The 14,563-nt window shown below is 40.2% G+C and overlaps 1 protein-coding gene and 1 long non-coding RNA gene across 6 annotated transcripts; one reads left to right on the top strand and one right to left on the bottom strand.

Moving 5' to 3' along the window:
* The first annotated feature begins 1,710 nt into the window (after nt 1-1,710).
* Nucleotides 1,711-4,101, top strand: LOC121577708 (mRNA turnover protein 4 homolog). Its single transcript, XM_041891522.1, has 8 exons — nt 1,711-1,790; nt 2,086-2,144; nt 2,260-2,363; nt 2,514-2,595; nt 2,716-2,783; nt 2,933-3,084; nt 3,312-3,388; nt 3,509-4,101. Exons 1-8 carry the CDS (start codon nt 1,763-1,765, stop codon nt 3,662-3,664), a joined length of 726 nt encoding a protein of 241 aa, XP_041747456.1. The 5' UTR covers nt 1,711-1,762; the 3' UTR covers nt 3,665-4,101.
* A 116-nt stretch (nt 4,102-4,217) lies between these two features.
* LOC121577709 lies at nt 4,218-8,180 on the bottom strand. 5 transcript variants are annotated; one of them, XR_006002674.2, is made up of 6 exons: nt 7,523-8,180; nt 7,143-7,328; nt 5,689-5,799; nt 5,459-5,528; nt 5,252-5,341; nt 4,218-5,106 (listed from the first exon to the last, which is right to left on the bottom strand). It is a non-coding gene; the product is annotated as an uncharacterized LOC121577709 (long non-coding RNA). The 5 variants fall into 5 exon arrangements; XR_006002673.2 differs by having other exon boundaries at nt 4,218-4,438; nt 4,987-5,341; XR_006002672.2 differs by having other exon boundaries at nt 4,218-5,341; nt 7,846-8,180.
* Between the last annotated feature and the right edge of the window lie 6,383 nt (nt 8,181-14,563).

Below are 14,563 nucleotides of genomic sequence, written 5' to 3' on the forward strand. Positions count from 1 at the left end.
TAGTGGCACAGCTAGCACTGCGATGCAGTGCCTTAGACCACTGCGCCACTCGGGAGGTTAAGGTTAAGTTGTTTCATCTTCAGCTGAACATTTCTAATGTGCTTTGTTTAAATATTGACATAAGCTGTACTCTATTCAAAATGTTATTTTCCTTCTGCTTCAAATAGTCCCGCGAATATGACCTATCCTATTTTAACCAATCCAATCTCTGTTTTAACTTTGACATAGTGTCCGTTATCGGTATGGAGTAATTTCAGTGCCCCCCCCCCCAAAACAAAAATCATTGCCAAGATAAATTGTATTTGAATTCATTCAATTCAGTTTGAAATCATGAAATACAAGTTCAATTTATTAAATCAATGATTCAATTTGAGCATTACATGTTCAAATTCAATATCTTAATCCAAATTCAAAATTGTGGAATTCAAATACATATTGCCACTGAAATCACTCCATACATTGGCGTCAGCTGAGCTGATGGAGGCTGGACAACACTTCATCAGAGATTTTAGATTTCATTAGAATAAAGCCCTCCATTTAAACCCAGTCGCATCATTGAGAAAATAAGGTGGAAATATTGAGTCATACAAGCTAAAGAAAATAAGTGAAGTCTACAAAGAAGAGAAAGAACACACACACACACTCACAGCTCCATTTCATTTGTATGTTTGGTACACCATCACTAGGTGCTTGTGTCTGCAGGAGCCAGGTAGGCCTAATAGTTTGTCTATCTGGGATTTCACCTCTTGCCACTGCATTTCTCACTTCAGGTTCACAGATACAACCATGGGTGATGGAGATTTATCGTTTTAAGCCTTGTATAAATCACCACAGTAATTCATAATTTCATCACTACATAATCATGGGCTATACTTATGCAGCAGAGTGGATGGGAAGAAAAGAGAGATGGAGTGAGGATGGGAGATGGGTGACATGATGTCACATACCAATATGACCCAGATTTGACAAGTCAAGCCCCCACCACACCCGCTGCTGAATAATGCTCAATAAATGCACTACTGCAGCTGTTGTGTCTGCTGATCCATGCAACGCCTCAAACCAGATCAATAGATCTAGCTGCAAGGTGGCTCCCTTGACAGAATGCATGGCTCTGTGCAGAGCATAAGATACATGTGCTGTTGTCCATAAACTCATCTGTGATAGATAATTATTTCACAAACACAGCAGGCAACAGCCACTGTATCCATGTCTGTTAAAGCATTGATTAATTAGCCTACATTGAATCATATTTTAGAGAGAGAAGCAACCTTTACTTGCAAGTGCATACCACAGACACCTCACTCAAGTGAAACTGCTCCCCTCTCCAAGTGGTCACATTTGCAGCGCAATATGTGCTTTACAGTATTTAGACTCAATAGAAAACGCCACAGAATAAAGAAATAAATCATTATTTCTGTCACACCATAATAACCTTTAATGGCTTCATCATGATTGCCGTGTGCTTGTTACAGCACTTATTATAAGGTGTGCACTCTCATGTTTGCAGGGTTCCATCTACTGGGGAAAAAGAGACCATGTCCATAAAGCACATTTTTCAAAAAAAATTATCCAGATTATTAAATCATCTATTTATATTTGCAAACTCAATATTTGATTTAAATTCAATTATGTAGCAGAAAATGCTCTCGGGAAATGCAAGTGAACAATTCCTTAATTGTAGGCATATCTTTGGACCGCTATATTCGACAGACAGAAACACGTGGGATCATTTTCTTCCATAGGTCTACACAACGTGAGAAGCATGCCGAAGTCAAAGAGAGACAAGAAAAGTAGTTTTTTTATGTCATTCATCCAGTAGATGAAGGGTATATGTAGTCTAGTGTATTGCTTGATGTAACAGTTCACGAGTAAAGCATGTATAGGGTATGTCTTGCATCAAGAGGTGAAAGAGGAGCCAGCTAGCTAGCTAGGAAGCTAACGTTAGCTACAAAGCTAGCACCAGCTGTGGAGATACGCTAATAATTAGCTAGCTAATTATGTTTACCAAGATAGCTAATGCTGAAAATACTTTGTTGTCCTGTATGTATCAAATCTGATTGTTTGCCTTTTTCACTTCCTCTTCAGTTTCACTAACAAAAACAGCCAAGAAGGGGCTGGAAACCAAACAGAACTTAATAGAAGAGGTAACTACGTCTACTGATGCCCATTCAATTCTAGCTAGCTAGTTGTTTCCTGTCTGACATAGGTATCTAGCTAATAAACGTTTGACTAATAGTCTGTATGTCCATGTCTTTATAGTTGCGGAAATGTGTGGACATTTACAAGCATCTGTTCATCTTCTCTGTGGCAAACATGAGGAACAACAAATTGAAAGACATCAGGACAGCCTGGAAACACAGTCGGTAAGGACACACACAACACAGGTCTATGCAGCCTGGTTCTCATTACTCAGACAAATCTAATTGTCAGACCCCCATGACGTGGTATGCATATATGTATGTGCAGTTGACTTGCTGGTTTGACAATGAGGTGATGTTTTTCTTCTCCTTCAGATTCTTTTTTGGCAAAAACAAAGTAATGATGATTGCTATAGGGAAAGGACCAACAAGCGAGTACAAAGACCATTTGCACAAGGTATGCTATATTTGTTGTGATGGAGTCATGTAGACTCATGAGTGAAGGTCTTGTAATTTTGGTTGCACAAAGACACTTTGCAAGGAGTTTAATTAATGTCATTCTCTGTTTATTTTGTAGGTCAGCCGGTTTCTGAGAGGAGAAGTGGGTGTGTTATTCACAAATAAAACCAAGGAAGAGGTACAAGAGTAAGTAGACCTATGTCTTGCATTTCTGTTAAAGATGTACCATCATTTAGATTCAGTCCATTTTTGTGTTCATCTGGTGCTGCGGCTGATTCCTTGTCCTCCATGGTAGTTTCATATAAGTTGTTTTTCTCTTGATAAATGTTTTTCAGATATTTCAGCCAGTTCAAAGAGATGGATTTTGCACGAGCGGGAAACAAGGCAGGGATGGCCGTAACACTTGATGAAGGACCCCTGGAACAGTTCCCTCACTCCATGGAGCCACAGCTGAGACAGTTGGGACTCCCCACAGCACTCAAGAAAGGTGATAACCTGTCTCTGATGTTCAGTGAAACCTTTTATAAGTATGTAATGAAAGGATGGCTGTGACCTCCCTCTAGTGACCCGTTTTGTTTAATTTAAAGTAACTTTTTTTAATGCTTCAAACTTCAACATCTGATCTAACAACCCAAGCTCTTCAATAACTAGTCAAGTTGACTTTTGATTACTTCCAAAGGGGAAGGATTAAATGTTGCAATTGTTTTGTTGTAGGAGTGGTGACACTACTGAAAGACCATGACGTGTGCAAAGAGGGAGACACACTAACCCCTGAACAGGCCCGTATTCTGGTGAGTTCTAAACCTTTCCCCCAGTCTACACCGGATAGGCCTATGAGACATTCTGCAAGTCCACAGTTGCTAGATGCTTCCATAAATGGCTAATCAAATTATATTATTTTCCCCATATAGAAACTCTTTGGGATTGAGATGGCTGAATTCAGAGTGCAGATCAAGTGCATGTGGAACTCTGAAACGAGCGACTTTGAGAAGCTAGCTGAGGAAGAAGAGGAAGAAGCCATGCAGGATAATGATGACAAAGAGGAGGAAGAAGGGGATGGGAAATGAATCTGGATAGACCAATGGACTTCTCAGACCTTAGGTTTTTAAAACTGTGTGACCTGTATGTTTTGATGTCTCAACAAGTGTTTCTTTTTTGCCTATGAAATGCTTGATTTCTGAGGCACAAATTCACTGGCAATGTTACCCATGGAATCTTGTGTACATACATCTTGTGCTTTATACATCTTTTTTTTTGTCCACTCAAATACAACAGTACAAACTAAAACAGTATGCTTGGTTGTGTCGTATAAAACATCCAACACATTTTTTTTTAGTGGGAATTGTTTATGCATGGTATAGCTTTGTTAAGCTATGTAAAATCGTTACCCACATCATGATCCTTACAAACGCACCGGCCATGGCAGATCAGTGTATAATCAATGAGGAAAAAATACTCCCATTGTTCTCCAGTTTATTAAAGAAAGTTTTCCCCCGAAAACGCACCTACCCTCTCAATTTGATTCATTGAATTTACATGAAGTGCTCACCATTTAGAATATACAGAATCAAAGTAATCTGTGCCTTTCCTAGTTTGTTTTAATGAATACTTGCATCAATCTGATAACCAAACTGATTTATTTGTAATAGATCTCACTGTACATGTTAGTTAATTAGCCAATTGTTATAAAGAAAATGAGGAAAATTTGCAACGGTTAGTGGAAAATGTCGATATAGTCAATCAGATGAACGAGGGTTGTTGAGACATCTAGCGGAAGTAATTGGGGCCATTGTCAGCCTCCAGGTCCCAGACCTGTTTGAAGGCCTCCACCACCCGCTCATCTAGAGGTACAAGAGGACCCAACCATTAGCACTACGTACACCACACTAACTAAACATTATGTTGATAATTGTAAATAGTACTGCTAACATTGAGTGGCAATTGTCATGTTCAACTTATTGTGAAAAAGTGATTTATTTCATTTAAAGGTGGAATATGTAGAAATCGTTCTGACATTTCCTGGTTGATAAAATTGTAATAGCCTAATTTCAGTTTGTGACAAAAAAAAGCAGTCATTGTGTAGAGAATCATTGTACCATCTAAACTGCTGTGAAATATATTTTCCATAACCAAACATATTGTATTTTTAGCTGTTTGATGCTGGTGTGCAAAACTACAAGTAATAGACTACAAAAAATAAACGTAAGAACGGGAAGCATAGAAATGGCGCACATAGAACAGATCTGCTTCTTAGACTTGCTTTCAATGGGAATGACAGATCTATAACTTTTGGTTTGGTCGCCCAAAAAGTTACATATTGTAGCTTTAAAATCAAAGTGACCTAGCTGATAGTGGGTTGTCCCTGTTCTTGTTGCATGTGGCTTGTTACCTTGAGGTGGGAGTGGTGGTACATCCAGTGTAGAGCAGCAGATGTCATAGTGGGTTTGTCTGAGCCATACACCGTCTCCAGTGCCTTCCGAACAAGGTCTGTAGCGTGGAAGTGGCTTTCCTTACATACAACACATGAATCATCCAAAGGTAATGTTTTATATTATCTAGTGTAAAGGTAATCTGGACAAATAATGTTTTCATTGTGAGTAACTACTGTTACTATACTATGTTATTAATAAAATGTTATTCTGTTGTCATCTCACCTATCTCTACCCAGATGTTACCAAAGAAGCATCCTGAAGGCTGCGAACCATCTTTGTCCTGATAATGGTACTTACTTGTGAGAAGGCCCCCTGGGTGCACAGAACAGCAGTGTGAGTGGTATACCAATTTCTCACCAGACGTTAACATTATTTATAACACTCTAAATATCTTGTCATGTGTTAGAGTTGTTACATTATGCACAGCACCTGCTAGATGGTTGTATGCATATAATCTGATGCTGTAGTATCTCAGACATGGTAGCAGCTCTGTTTCCACCTGTCGTGTGGTGGCATTGTAGGATGGGAAAACAATGTTTATTCAATTTATTACTGTTTAATTTATAGTAATAATTTAAAAACGTTGTTATAACATTGTTATGTCATTTGAATGAAGGCAGTGTGGTGAGTGACAGATGCAGGCTTCCTGTGTGTGTTACCTGATAAACGGTTTGTAGTATCCAGTTGTTGAGTTATTGTTTGCAGATGGTAATGATTTCAGCGAATTCCCACGCAGCATAGTTTGATAAGCCAAGCTCCTTGTATTTCCCCTGAAAACCAACATAGAAATAAAGACCATGCCCAAAGTGCATGAATATATCCCTGCATTAGCATAATATTGCAATAGTGAAATAATTTCATGGACGATTATATTGCCACCACTATTATTTTTTTCTTACTCAAATATCAGAAGCAAGGGTTGGAACCGGTTCAGGGAACAGAACCGAAAACCGGAAAACGACATTTTTCAAGGAACAGATTCAGAGCCGGGAACAAAAGTGATCTATACTGTTCCGGAACAGAACTGTTATTTTAAAAGCATGGGAACCGGTTAATAAAGTTATTTTAAATTATGGGAATTATTTTCCAGTCTCACAAAAAAAACACAACAAAGCACCTATGCAAAGCCCTCACTCTGTCACTCAGAAACGTATTCCAGTGTCAGCCTGCCAGCTGAAAAGCTTTGCCAGTGTTTGTGCGGATGTGTAGGCTACCTGCCCCTCCCCCTCTGAAGCATAGGCTACTGTATCCTACTGACGTTACAAGCGTTATTCAGAAATTAGGGAGAGATATTTTTAATTAGAGAAGAATGGATTAACTTTTTCTATGCTAGTTAAGGATACTATAGTTATCACGTTTCACATTGGATTTATTAACTACAAAAAGGTAATACTTGTTTTGTTTTTGTGCAGTTCTGCACACATAAGCATGCTAGCTAGCTCTGGTCCAACATTAAGTTAAAAGACATTCAAAGTTCCTTCATAGAAGCCGCTCCTCCGTAGGTATAATTATGTCGGCCTAATTCATGTCATAAGAAGATGCCCAGTGCTTCAAGCCAAGCCTCCTCCTCCACACTCTCGCTCTCTCTCTCTCTCTCTCTCTCTCTCCACCTGCAAAATTTCAGTTGCATCTAACGCCCTACACTTGTCTGTCCAATGCAGGTAACCAACTATAGCTTGCCCAATCGATAGCAAGCTGCTCTATGCGCACTGATTGGTGAAGTAATTGAATGTTGAGCTAAACGTAAAAAAAAAAAAAAAAGATTTCAGAGGTTTTAAAAGGATCGAAACTGTTAATTTTTTGGCATTCGAACTGGTTCAGAACTTTATTTTGCTGGTCAGAACAGTGGAACGAAAAAATAGTGGTTCTGTTCAGAACAAAACTATTGGAAAATAATTTGCTGTTCCAACCCGATCAGAAGCACAGTAATCACTGGATCATTACAGCATGCTTTTCTGAAGAGGTTGGAACAGCAATTGAGATGTAGCCTGTGTTGCGACTTAGTTTTTTTTGTGTTGCACTGGCATTTTAGTTAATAGTGCTGACCAGGCCTGTTGGTTTGAGATGTGCCTGTGGTAGGTGTGAGGAGGGTAACCCCTAGTGAGGCCAGTACCTCTTTGTGGAGCTCATTGCAGGCCTGCAGTGTGTTCTGGATGGGGTTCTGATGGTCTGGAGCGTGGAGGTAGAAGATGTCCACAGACCGAGTATGCAGCCTCTTCAGGGAGGTCCAGCTGTGAACACACACTGTCTGGTTTCAGGGTCTTTCACTCACAGGGGTTGGCCTTGGTGGCAATGCTCACTGGAGATACAGGCAATAAAACAAATGGCTGATAAGGTCCAATAACTTCAGAGAGCATGTGTAAGAAGTTACAGTGGTAGGCCCTAATGTAGCAGAGGTTTGAAACATTGTAGCTAACTTGCACTTTGAAGCTAGGATTCTATTTCTGGACACATTTTAGGCACTGCATGTGGGTTAACTTTTCTTACACTCACACACATTTGTTGAACTCTTCTCTTCTCCTGTTCTCTGTTGTTAGGCCTACATGCCTATTTGCCAATGCAATCTGGTGACATAAAAGCTGCTGCAGCATACTTTGCTTCGATTGTATACTGAGACTTACAGTATTGGAAAACTGCATTGTGTTTTGGCATGTCACTTTTGTTTACAATTTTTAGTTATGCCTACAGTATTACAACTGGATTAGTTACTATTTTGGGGGGAGATTAATTCCCCCAATGAATGTTTCTGCCTGTCCATCTGTGTACATGAAGGCAGTGTCCAGGTCATTGTGGCCGTGCTCCAAGTAGGCTTTCACCATGTTTGTGCTCATCTCCGCATCAGCACGCCGCCCGAAAACGCTATCGATCCCAGTAGAGAAATCAGGCGTTTTGATTGTGCTGATCCGGTCGAAGACATGTTGCGATGATGACAAACAATCCGCGGTAAATACTTGGATCCTGAAGCATGTCACTCTGTGGTGAAGTCCACACAGGCCTACTCTAGCTGCTCCCCAAAGAATAATGAACCTTGTGGTGTCAGCTGAGCACATCTAGGCGCAAACAGAGAGGTACAAAGTAGTATGTCAAAGTTGCCAAACGCTTTCGTGGACGTAAAATGGGAACCCGACTTTCACAAACATAATTGGTTCATATTTGGAGGAGGTTGTTGAGTGCAGAGTTCAGTTGCCTCTTTCTGAGAATGATTTCCAGGTTAAGAGTCCTGTCAACAATTTGAATGCCTTCTCTTGCGTAGTTCTCATTTCAACCAGATGATGTCAGCAAAGTACAAGGCAAAGACTTCATCATTGCCTTGCATTGATCATAATACCAATAGCCTAAATAACAGTAACACAGGCTACATGCTAAAGATAAGCACTAATTTCAACCAATATGTTACTGTCTTCTTCCATGTGGTCCTGTGTCGCTCATTTGGTAGAGCATGGCGCTTGCAACGTCAGGGTTGTGGATTCGTTTCCCACGGGTTACCAGTATGAAAATAAAGGATGAAAATGTATGCTCTCACTACTGTAAGTCGCTCTGGATAAGAGCGTCTGCTAAATGACTAAAATGTAAATGTAAAATGTAACATTTATAAACTATATCTATAAACAAATAATTAATGTGTAAATAATTTACGCTCTTATCCAGAGCGACTTACAAATTTGACTTATACAACCTTCATAAATCCTGTATAAAGGAGGTCTGTAACTATCATAAGTTACAGCTTCCCCTTTATTAGGGAAACCCCTTTGGTACCCCTCACAAACTTTTCCCCACATTCATCTGATTGCCTTTTCTCCTAGCTCATCAACCTGTCATCTGAATGGGCTACATGGTTAAATAAATAAATCAGTCTTCTAATATGGATGTCAATGTGGGGACTTCAGCATGTTTGCGGAGTCATGGTCTATGTGGAATACTCTGTGCCCTTGCGTCACTTTCTTGTAAACAGAAGCCGGCACTAACAAGACCGTAACTATTAGGAAAGTATTTTCCCAGCCTATCCAAGTTAGACATTGACACATTTGAAGTAGTTGGCTATAACTCCAGTCATAGTAAAATGAATCAGATTAATGACAGATGCACTGTATCAAGATGAGGGATAATCCCACACATTTCTGTTCTCCAATGTTGTCATTAAAAAATAAAACCACGTTCCTAATTACCACTAATATTTTGGAGGGCAGACATTATTTTACCTGTGTACAGTGGGGAAAAAAAGTATTTAGTCAGCCACCAATTGTGCAAGTTCTCCCATTTAAAAAGATGAGAGGCCTGTAATTTTCATCATAGGTACACGTCAACTATGACAGACAAATTGAGAAAAAAAATCCAGAAAATCACATTGTAGGATTTTTAATGATTTTATTTGCAAATGATGGTGGAAAATAAGTATTTGGTCACCTACAAACAAGCAAGATTTCTGGCTCTCACAGACCTGTAACTTCTTCTTTAAGAGGCTCCTCTGTCCTTCACTCGTTACCTGTATTAATGGCACCTGTTTGAACTTGTTATCAGTATAAAAGACACCTGTCCACAACCTCAAACAGTCACACTCCAAACTCCACTATGGCCAAGACCAAAGAGCTGTCAAAGGACACCAGAAATAAAATTGTAGACCTGCACCAGGCTGGGAAGACTGAATCTGCAATAGGTAAGCAGCTTGGTTTGAAGAAATCAACTGTGGGAGCAATTATTAGGAAATGGAAGACATACAAGACCACTGATAATCTCCCTCGATCTGGGGCTCCACGCAAGATCTCACCCCGTGGGGTCAAAATGATCACAAGAACGGTGAGCAAAAATCCCAGAACCACACGGGGGACCTAGTGAATGACCTGCAGAGAGCTGGGACCAAAGTAACAAAGCCTACCATCAGTAACACACTACACCGCCAGGGACTCAAATCCTGCAGTGCCAGACGTGTCCCCCTGCTTAAGCCAGTACATGTCCAGGCCCGTCTGAAGTTTGCTAGAGTGCATTTGGATGATCCAGAAGAGGATTGGGAGAATGTCATATGGTCAGATGAAACCAAAATATAACTTTTTGGTAAAAACTCAACTCGTCGTGTTTGGAGGACAAAGAATGCTGAGTTGCATCCAAAGAACACCATACCTGAAGCATGGGGGTGGAAACATCATGCTTTGGGGCTGTTTTTCTGCAAAGGGACCAGGACGACTGATCCGTGTAAAGGAAAGAATGAATGGGGCCATGTATCGTGAGATTTTGAGTGAAAACCTCCTTCCATCAGCAAGGGCATTGAAGATGAAACGTGGCTGGGTCTTTCAGCATGACAATGATCCCAAACACACCGCCCGGGCAACGAAGGAGTGGCTTCGTAAGAAGCATTTCAAGGTCCTGGAGTGGCCTAGCCAGTCTCCAGATCTCAACCCCATAGAAAATCTTTTGAGGGAGTTGAAAGTCCGTGTTGCCCAGCGACAGCCCCAAAACATCACTGCTCTAGAAGAGATCTGCATGGAGGAATGGGCCAAAATACCAGCAACAGTGTGTGAAAACCTTGTGAAGACTTACAGAAAACGTTTGACCTGTGTCATTGCCAACAAAGGGTATATAACAAAGTATTGAGAAACTTTTGTTATTGACCAAATACTTATTTTCCACCATAATTTGCAAATAAATTCATAAAAAATCCTACAATGTGATTTTCAGTATTTTCTTTTCTAATTTTGTCTGTCATAGTTGACGTGTACCTATGATTAAAATTACAGGCCTCTCTCATCTTTTTAAGTGGGAGAACTTGCACAATTGGTGGCTGACTAAATACTTTTTTCCCCCACTGTATGTAGGAAATTGCATGATTTTTTTCCATTATGGAGTATGACGCCAAGTGTCAAATAACACTTTTTTTGGGAAAGGGTTGTTTTGCCATTAACAGCTGCCCCCAGTGTTTGTTATGAAGTTGACATGGTAGAAAAGTGCAGAACAGTGGGTTGGTGGTATAGGCATGTGTACGTTGCTTAATTTGCATATTTTTCTTAACAATATTTCAGAAAATGTGTAATACAAATATTGTCATATTTGTGTCTACATTTTGGTATATATGAAGACAAAAAAAATACTCTATCCGGTGTGGTGCCTGGCCTTAGCCTATGCAGTATACTATTCAGGCCACCTGTAATTATGTAGTTCAGGGATCTTTAACCTTTTCTTGCCCAGGGACCCCCTCCCAGGCAAACCAGCGAACCAGGGACCCCCATCATATGTTAGCAAAAATTATAATAATCACGTCTTGTCTTATCATCAGGTGAATGATAATGGTAATTAGAAGTAATCAACATTTTAAAATGGGATTTGGTAGATATCGTTTTTCATTATTTTGACCTCCACCACATTATAATTGGAAGAGGAAGTGTAAACTCTATCTTAGCCTATTAGCTAGAAAGGTAACTCAAAACACATTTTTGCTAAGAGCAGCTGTTTAGCTGGTTAAACAAAGGTTAGCCATGTGTTGGCAAAAATGAATGTCCAAGTCAAGAAAGCTTACCAGCAGCCAGCAGCAGCAGCCACACTGGTAGCCTATTACCGGGTGCTTTTTCAAAGCATATGCCAGGTACTCCAGTGAGTGTAATTTGCTCAATATTAGGAGTTGAGAAATAAAGTTGGCATCATTAGAAAGAAGATATTTTCCTATTGTAGGTATGTAATCCACTTTTACTTTGTATATTTCCATTGACCCCCAGTTGAATACCCCTGATGTAGTTATATATTTACATTTTAGTCATTTAGCAGATGCTCTTATCCAGAGCGACTTACAGTTAGTGAGTGCATACATTTGTTTTTTTCAGACTGGCCCCCCGTGGGAATCGAACCCACAACCCTGGCGTTGCAAACGCCATGCTCTACCAACTGAGTTACATCCCTGCTGGCCATTCCCTCCCCTACCCTGGACGACGCTGGGCCAATTGTGCGCCGCCCCATGGGTCTCCCGGTCACGGCTGGCTACGACAGAGCCTGGATTCAAACCAGGATCTCTAGTGGCACAGCTAGCACTGCAATGCAGTGCCTTAGACCACTGCGCCACTCGGGAGATAGCTTCTGTTGACATTTTAAAAAAACATTCCAAATGAAATTAGACTCTGTTTCAGACTCTGTAACATCCATAACCCTGATACAGATGGAGACACAATGACTATAACAATAGTAATAATAATAATAATAATAATAATAATAATAATAAACAATTATACGCTGAGTGTACAAAACATAAGGAACACCTGCTCTTTCAATTAAATAGACTGACCAGGTGAATCCAGGTGAAAGCTATGATCACTTATTGATGTCATTTGTTAAATCCACTTCAATCAGTATAGAATGGATGAAGGGGAGGAGACAGGTTAAAGAAGGATTTTTAAGCCTTAAGACAATTGAGACATTGATTGTGTTTGTGTGCCATTTAGAGGGTGAATGGACAAGACAAAAGATTTAAGTGCCTTTGAACGTGGTATGGTAGTAGGTGCCAGGCGCACTAGTAAGAGTGTGTCAAGAACTGCAGCACTGCTGGGTTTTTAATGCTCAACAGTTTCCCGTGTGTATCAAGAATGGTCCACCACCCAAAGGACATCCAGCTAAGGTGTTCCTAATGTAATTTGGTAGGCTATTTAAAAAATGCTAATTATATCAGGACAATGTCTTCAAATTATGTATAACTATTGCAGAAGAACAATCCATGGCCCAAATGTAGGCTACGCTACCCATTCTATCCATTCTATCCATTGCAGTGGTAATTACAGTCACCTCCAAAATGATTGGCACCCTTGATAAAGATTTGCAAAATTACTGTATAAAATAGATTATATACAAATGCCGACCTATATTGTATGCAAAAAAAAATACACTTATAATATTTTATACTAATACAATTGTTCAGGTAAAGAGATTTTGTTTAACAAGTAAATACAAAATCTCAAAAAGATTGGTGTCAAAAATATTGGCACCCCTAAAGATTCTTATAAATAAAATCAAACAAAATAAAATCTGCATTAACATTATACTTTTAAAAATTATTCTCAGTTTAAGGAACTGTATTGTGGTCTTCCATGGCTTCCTGTTTTACTGGGATATAAAAATGAGGTAACACACAGGTAAAATCCCTTTTTCTTCCATCACGATTGGGAAAGGCAAGTAACTCACAAATCAAAAGAGCCAAATGGTGGTTGACTTTCATAAATCAGGCAATGGGGAAAAAAAAAAAAAAAAAGGCTGTGGCTGCAAATACTGAGTTTTCGCCCTCTCCCGCCCGCCCCTCTGGAAAGATCTTTCTCAAAGCTATGGATCAGGATCACTTTCTGCGCATGTGTTATTTTACGCACACATTCTTTCTTTGTAGCTGCTGGTCACACTCCACCTCCCTTCATGTTTCTCTCTTTACTCACCCTCTTCTGAACCGAGATGATGTAGCCTATGGGCTTGTTCGACATTACAGCTGGTTTGGGAGGCAAAGAAAATTCAACGGCCACAGTTGGAGAATTACAGAATTTGGTCGCATCTTGGGGTCACCAAATCTCAAAATCTACAATTGCCAATAAACTTTTTGTAAGGGCTGCTATAAAAAAAAACGTTAATGAGAGCAACCAACAAATGTAAACGCCTGTAGTTTGCTAAACCGCATTGGCACTTGGATTGGAACCGGGTGCTATGGTCAGATTAGATGAAAATAGAGCTTGTTGGCCATGCACACCAGTGGTGGCTTTGGCCTGGAAAAAAAGGATGCATATGCAGAAAAGAACCTCATACCTACTGTAAAATATTAGTGGTGATAATGGATGTTATGGGGGTGTTTTCCTTCCACTAGTCCTGGGGCCCTTGTTAAGGTCAATGGCAACATTAACTCTACCAAGTACAAGGGGCCTCATTTATAACATTTACGTTAATTGTACACTAAATATCTGCATGCGCCATTTCTGAAAAGACTGCACACTCACAAAAACAAACTTGGCGTATGCCATACATACACGTTTCCCGTTATAAATCAGACCTGATGTAGAACTGCGCAGGTGAATGAGCATTATATCTCCTCCTGAAAAATGCCCATCATTCACCTTTTATGGCGACAATGAGCCCTTATTTGCTATATAGTTTGGAAGTATTGGAATTAGGCCAAGACAGTATCTAAATATCAATGGGAAACTTGATCTGCCTTTTTGGAGGTGTTTGCAGAAAGTTTTACATTTACGTCATTTAGCAGAAGCTCTTATCCAGAGCGACTTACAGTTAGTGCATACATTATTCTTTTTTATTTTCATACTGGCCCCCCATGGGAATCGAACCCACAACCCTGGCGTTGCAAACACCATGCTCTACCAATTGAGCTACCTCCCTGCCGGCCATTCCCTCCCCTACCCTGGACGACGCTGGGCCAACTGTGCGCCGCCCCATTGGTCTCCCGGTTGCGGCCGGCTACAGCAGAGCCTGGATTCGAACCAGGATCTCTAGTGGCACAGCTAGCGCTGCGATGCAGTGCCTTAGACCACTGCGCCACTCGTTTTCTTTTGCAGTGACATTTGCTGTGTCTTA

This window comes from Coregonus clupeaformis, chromosome 12 (assembly GCF_020615455.1).
Source record: "Coregonus clupeaformis isolate EN_2021a chromosome 12, ASM2061545v1, whole genome shotgun sequence".
Taxonomy (NCBI): domain Eukaryota; kingdom Metazoa; phylum Chordata; class Actinopteri; order Salmoniformes; family Salmonidae; genus Coregonus; species Coregonus clupeaformis.